The following is a 6,962-nucleotide window of genomic DNA, read 5'->3' as shown; positions in this document are numbered from 1 at the left end:
TCTGACAGATTCCTACTATTTTGTTCCTTGTTGATGTGTGTACGTGTAGGTGCATGGTCACTTGGAATGAGCGCGCAGTATTATCTTATTCTTTTGTCTCCTCGTGGACTCTTCATAATTACTCATAGTTTGAAGAGATAGAGGAGGGGTCGTAGAATGTCGATGCAATTTGTGTACAACGTCGGCCGCTGTTCAAGAAAGCATTCTTTATGCCCTGTAGCGAAATTTTATCCACATCTTAACTACATGTGTGTGCAGCCGATCTTAATTGATGAACTAGGACCAGGACATGGCTTTATTCGTTCACATTGCGAATGCTCACACTCTCTGCCTTAGGCTCAGAGTCCCTAGGTTCATTAGGCGCATGAAACATTATACTCGGACACGGAGGCAATGGTAAACGCAGAAAGATGTACAACACCTTGGATCAATGATTTTGTTGATTTTCACAGTGAATAGTTAAACCCAACACGAATGAAGATAAGAAATAGACTAAAATGTTCGTAAAAAATTCAATATCGAACACGAATAGAATAAAGAATATTTAAAAAAATCAACTTGGATCAATAGTATGCTCTCGCGGAGTGTACAAAGTTTGGAAAGCTATTCACATTGGAAAGCACACAATTGGTGATGGTAGTAGCTAGGGTATCATGATGCACCACCGAACGCCTTTGTGCCTACCGTATCATCTTTTTTCATAGGCAAGCTGACGATGGTGACACGAAGCAGGAAGTTTAACATTCTGGGACAAAATTGGAGGCGCATCCAATTTCGAAAGAAGTGTCAACAGCGACGCACTCCACACAGTCAAGTTAAACCAATTTAGGAACCGAACGTTTTCGTTCCCTTCCCATCATGGGTAAGTACAGGGAATAATGGATAATGTTAAATGCAGCAACTTTTAGAGCTAAACGTATTTTGAATAAAAATTTGAGATATAATGTGTGGCCATGAATTTCGAGAAGGATACCAGTAGGAGACGAACACGTACAACTACTGTACGTGTAGACAAAATAGTTTTCCAACCAGTCACGTGATGGAGAGGCAGAGATACGTGTATGTTCAGGCTAGCGCAGTGAAACCAAAATCGTGTGAAACAATGCTACAGGTATGACTTCAGAACATCTGATGCATTTTGTGATAAGAGCATATAGGAAAGTAATACATAGGAGCAGTGGGTTGTCTTTTGTCTCAATGTGAATTGGTAGCAATGAAATTTATAACAGAAGCAGAGGTCATGGCATGGTCAGGTTGTATTGGACGTGTCACAAGGGCACACACTACAGGCACGGACCTCACCACCGCCTTCTACCTTTTCTGCACGATAATTATTATGTGGGTGATGATTTGCTTGGCCTGTGCACTGGCAGGGTCTACGAAGAGTACATTGTATTGCGACTGTAACTCAATATATCTGCTTGCAGGACAGGCACAGTGATGGTATAGACTGTACAATGCACGGATGGTGACACCCCTGCGACATTCTCATGCACAGCGTATTATGGCAGGGTTGTTGCGCGAGAGCCTAGGCGTTTCAATGAGGACTACAGCCACACCAAGTGTATGTTGATCTCGGTTTTCAATCGTGTGCAGGAAATGCTTTCCTCGCCACGCGCTTCTGCCTGTTCACAGCTGATTCCACCTGCAGTCGCTCCAGTTGCTGCACGATCTGAGTGAACGATGGCCGGTCACGTGGGGCGTCGCTCATGCACGTTTCGGCCAGGTGGCGGTAATAGTAGTGTGCCGTTGGTGGGAAGACTGGTGTGTTGCCATCCAGGATCTCTTGATGGATGTGCTCCGAGCAGGTCAAGTGTGCGTAGGGAAGCTGGCGCGTGCAGATCTCCCAGAGTACTACACCATAGCTAGAAAACACACCAAGGCCATGAAGAGTAGCTTTAGAGAAAGCAATGTCCCTGACCTAACAGTCGTAAGATTCTAAAAGGAAGGGAACCCTGGAACCGGTCACATTTAAGGGCAAGGATCATCATTTTAACCCAAATCTCCACATAAACTTCAGTACATGTACAGCATGTTAATATAGAAACAGAGACACAGGCAGAGACAGACCAATAATGCTACCTACTTCAATCAAGTATTAGACTCGGAAGGAGAGCCAAGGATTAAACTTAAAAGTAGAGGACCAGTAGTTTACATGTTATCCGTTAAACATCAGCCTGTCGTTGAATGTCGGTGTGACATCAATCATTGTTGTGACGATTGTTGAACGTTCTGACACACTTCTAGTCCTCCCTTTCCAATTCTAATGCTACTGTATCTCTTTTATCAAACCTAATATGTGTGGTGAATGAGCTGTTTGAACAGCTAATTCAGTACGTATCTGTGGTTAAAAGCCAAACAGCTGAAGTAATAGACCAACACAAACCCAGGTAGCTTCACTAGAGGCCATATATGCTCAAGCAATGATATCATAATGATAGGGCATGATGTGAACAAGAAAGGTTCCGAACACACATCGCATAGGTGCGAACTGGTTTGAAAATAATACATCAACTTGATTGCGCTTCTCGAACCGAACCACACAGATTACAGTGGCTTACCTGTACACATCCGACTTCTCTGTGTAGCTGTTCTTGCTCAGTGTCTCCGGAGGTCGCCATCTGTCTGTTCCAACGCCACACGTCATGCCGACACGCGTTGGCAGCTGTGAAGCCGTGCACGGCTGAGAGGCTCTCTTGCTGCTTTCATCTCCATCTGACATTGAACCGCGATCATTGGCGTTTGACGCTGCTGTCTCAGCTTGAGGAGAAGACCCTTCTTCGTCTTGTAGGAGTGGAGCAGTAAGACTGTTACGGTTGTTCGAGCCAAAAGCACTACCACGCCGGGGAGGGGCAGCAGTCAAAGCGACTGCTTCTGGTTTGCTGTTGTGCTCCTTCGTCGGCCTTACAGTTTCGCTACATGTTGGCTTGTTGGTGCCTGGATCAGGGCGGATGGATGTCTGCAGGCGTGATCGGGGCTGGTTATCGCTTTGCACAAGGGAAAGATACCTGGCAAACTCCAAGTCTCCTATTTTCACTACCCACTTGTCACTGACCAGTAGATTTGGACTCTTTAGATCACGGTGAATCTGGGGAGGACTGGAGCTGTGCAGATATCGCATACCACGAGCGATATCCAGGCCGAATCTCAATTCATCAACTTGCTCAATTACAACTGTAGGGTCGTGAAGATTGTCGTACAGCGATCCCCGACGCAGATATTCCATTACCAAGAAAGGGCACTCGTCTACCGTGTCCAGGCCCGCTCCGAGGAAGAGGACAATGTTTGGATGGCGCAGAGATCTTAGTATCTCAGCCTCTTGTAGAAAGATATCATAGGATGAAGTACGGCACCTCGCAGGGCTGTAGTGGCGGGGTAGTTTCTTAGCTACGACCTCCATGTCACTCAGATCAGCCACGTAAACTTTACTGCAGGTACCTGAGGGGAGCTGCTTGCGGATTGTTAGATCTGTCCAGCGTAGCTGAGCTCCTCTGTTAATCTCATTCAGTTTTCTCTCCGACCTTCGTAAGTCACGGTGTTTGATCTGTAGTTGCTCCTCGGTACGGCGCAATGCCCTCCGCTTTCGTAAAAACTTGATGAGAAAGGCAAATAACAGGGCCAGAACTGACGCAAAGACAAAGGCGGCCATCTGAGAGAGGTAGACAGTCGGTGTTTTGCAGTTGTCATCCGGGAGGTAGCCGAAGTTGCATTTGCAGTAGGGCCTGTTCTGCCGGTCAACAAAGCAATGGCCTTTTCCGTGGCAGTAATCTGCGGTGCAAGGATCGATTGCGGTGCAATGAGTCGCACCCAAAACTGTGCTCGTCAAGCCACTCGGGCAAGCCTTACAGGGCTCAAGGATCGATGAAGAATAATTGCCTTCTGCACATGGTTTACATGACCATTCAGTCCATCCGTGACCTACGGGGCAATATTTGTGACCATATTCGTCTCGCTTCAGACGCAAAAATACCAAATTGTTTAGCAGACGCGGGTGCACGTATTTTTGAAATCCAGAGAAAATATAGTCCTGCACAACACTATGATCAACAGACGTATAGTTGAAAAACGAAATCACGCTGACGGAATCATCCTGGTTGATTCTTAAAAGTTGGGAAATGTTGGCCCGTGCAAGCTCTCCGTGCCCCTCAGAGCGGAAATAGTAGCCTCCCAGAAGAAGAAAGGAGTCGGCTGTGTATGTTGAAAGGCTATGCCTTAGACGACAAGGGACTGGTTCTTGTAAGGGGATCGTTTTCAATCTTATCGTGTTTAGGGAGGCAAAATCCAGCAGAGTAAGATATGATGTTCTTACGAAATCATCAAGGCCATTTCTTCTCGAACTCATATCGTCAGGTGATCGTCCTCCAAAAAGTATGACCTTCGTCAGTCCATATTTTGTCATAGAGTAACCTCGACGAAAGGGAATTCTTCCTCCGACCACTCTGCTCGTCAGCTCCATCCAGTTGCCAGTGCAAGTCATTGGATCTGTTAGGTTCAATAGCCATAAATCGTGAAAGGTTGTCGCACCGTGAACTCCTCCCAGAATAATAACACCGGATACATTGGCATAGGTATAGGAACAGGAGAGATGGTGACTCCGTGGATGTGGGACACTCCGGGAGCTAGAGAGCCGTGCGGCCTGCCAGTGGAAGCGGTTAGCGCTAAGAGGAAAACACCAAGTTATTTTGCTGTATTCAAATATGGATGGCTGATAGTATTGACGTCCGCCAAATAGCACCGCTGTATTCTCCACCCGTGTAACGGAATGGCGCATACGCCTTGGGAGGCGAGGACCTGGTTCAAACTGCAGCATTTGCACGGTTGGGATAAGGGAATAGGAATGGTAAGATCCAGCTATCAAAAACCATACCGCTAATGGGGAAAGATCCGGGTATTTTGTAATCGATGGGCTTGATCTGTGGCCTGGACACCATCCACCAAGGAAAATGTACATCATGACATGGCTATTGCCCTCCATTGTCATCTGGACTGGCGCAGCGGAATAACAGTTACGATATCCTGGAAATTGCCACATGAGATCTTGACGATATATTGGATGCACGCTCAGTTCTCTTTCACCGATACTTGATATTGCCGTTTGACGAAGTGAAAACATGTGCAAGTCATTCGTAGATCCAATGTTATAGAACATCAGGTAAAATTCGAAATTTCCAGCGGCCATTGTGTAAAAGGGCGCACTGCCAGGTTTTCCTTGTACAGGCGGCATGTCGACACCCAAATCTGTACAGCGTATCTTAACGTCACCCAGCACAAACGAGCAGGCTGTTATTCGAATCATTTGCATGTTGTCGAGACTGGTAATAATCATGCTCTGGTAGTCATTCACATACACCGCTTGTTGTTTGTTGTACACATTTCGGAGGTTTTCGTCCGTCAATGAACATATAGTTGTAGGCAAAACCTGGGGATGGAGCTCTTTCCATTCATTTGTGGCTGTGTTGTAAGTCCGTAAATCGCTCAACAGATGCAGTTCTTGATCCACTTTGCTTGTCTCATTCCCATGCAATGCTACGCCACCGAAGAGCACAATCAGTGATTGTTTATCGATGAGAAACATTGCTGGATTGGATCTGAGAATGGGGGTTCGGCCGTTGGGTGAACTAACTTTTGCCCTGGACCATCTACCAGCATTAACTGTACTGTTTGATGTGTTCCGTATGGTGAAGGAGAGCTTCCAGATATCTCCCGAAAACGAAAGGCAAACAGGATTGCGGAGGTCGTTGCACAGTGATCCACCATACGACAGGAGAGTAAACGTCGAAGGTGATATCGGAACTGTAACAAGAGCAGGATAGAAGGCCCATGGTACCATCTCTCCTCCAGTTGATTGGACCGCCAATGCTTTCCCGTCTCCATTGTACACGATTTTGTTAGAGCAGTTGCCAAAGCCGTAGAATATTAAGGCCCGTCTATCTGGCGAGGATGCTACACCCGGCTGACTTGATCTGTGGCATACACAGTTGCATGCGGGTTGATGAACGTCACTCTCCGGTGATAGAAACTTTTCCAAGTCTCGCTTTGTCGCACGGAATACGATGAGCCTGATATCGCGCACGTTGGAAATCTATATCCTGGTGTACCATTACCGTGACGCAAATAGAAATTAGTAATCATTTCCGTCGTGCCTGAATATTCACGGTAAAATACTGTATTCCGGGGACTGAATTTTCCTTTCAACGGATCTCCATGGCTGAATACGTCATTGAGGAAGTCGATAGTTTGAGGAGCGGCGTAGCGGAGTTCCAAGGGTTCAGGGATCGCAGAATCCACTACATCCGAGGTGGCGCTTACTTTCCCCACGAACTGGAGTTGATATGCATATATCACTATAAATACTGATAGACTGATACGTATTTCCAGCTGCTCCATGCCTGCGACACTCCACAAGCCAGAAGGCCAGGCTGTCCCTGCAAAGGCTAGTTCTTACACTGGGTCCAGTATCCGTGTCTTGTGCGAATCAAATAGACAACAACGAAAGCAACAGAATCGGTCTATTGAGTTTGTTCTTATGGAGTTCTGCAGGGTTGCGAGCAACCGTCCTTGCAAATATGTAGCTCATATTTTGTGATCTACTCCCCTGTATGTCTGTTCTGAGAGTCGGTTGACTTCTGTTTCACTCGCGGAGTCGCGTTCACTGCTTCTCCAATAATCTAGACAGCTGTTACAGACACATTGTCATGCAGGACCAGGTGTCTTGACTTTGTAGGAAATAACGTTGACGCCACTGTTTTGTTCTCTATGATTTCCGCATAGGCTGATTGTCTGAAAAGCAATGGTAACATCACTATTCTGTGTCTGAGATTTCCGCGTAGACTGATTGTCACACGCTGGGAATGATTGCAGTTCCAGTGTGAGGAAGAAAGCGCCTACAGAGAGATGATATGGTCCCCAGTGGGTCTGGGTTACACCATGAGTGAATGCAGGAGAGCTGCGACGAAACGTGC

At 46.5% G+C, this 6,962-nt stretch overlaps 1 protein-coding gene across 1 annotated transcript; it reads right to left on the bottom strand.

Moving 5' to 3' along the window:
* Positions 1 to 601: 601 nt before the first annotated feature.
* Positions 602 to 6,518, bottom strand: LOC135825910 (uncharacterized). The gene is made up of 2 exons (XM_065338546.1): positions 2,562 to 6,518; positions 602 to 1,865 (listed from the first exon to the last, which is right to left on the bottom strand). Exons 1-2 carry the CDS (start codon positions 5,828 to 5,830, stop codon positions 1,583 to 1,585), a joined length of 3,552 nt encoding a protein of 1,183 aa, XP_065194618.1. The 5' UTR covers positions 5,831 to 6,518; the 3' UTR covers positions 602 to 1,582.
* Positions 6,519 to 6,962: the final 444 nt, after the last annotated feature.

This window comes from Sycon ciliatum, chromosome 10 (assembly GCF_964019385.1).
Source record: "Sycon ciliatum chromosome 10, ocSycCili1.1, whole genome shotgun sequence".
Lineage (NCBI taxonomy): Eukaryota > Metazoa > Porifera > Calcarea > Leucosolenida > Sycettidae > Sycon > Sycon ciliatum.
This window is presented reverse-complemented; position numbering and strand designations above follow the sequence as displayed.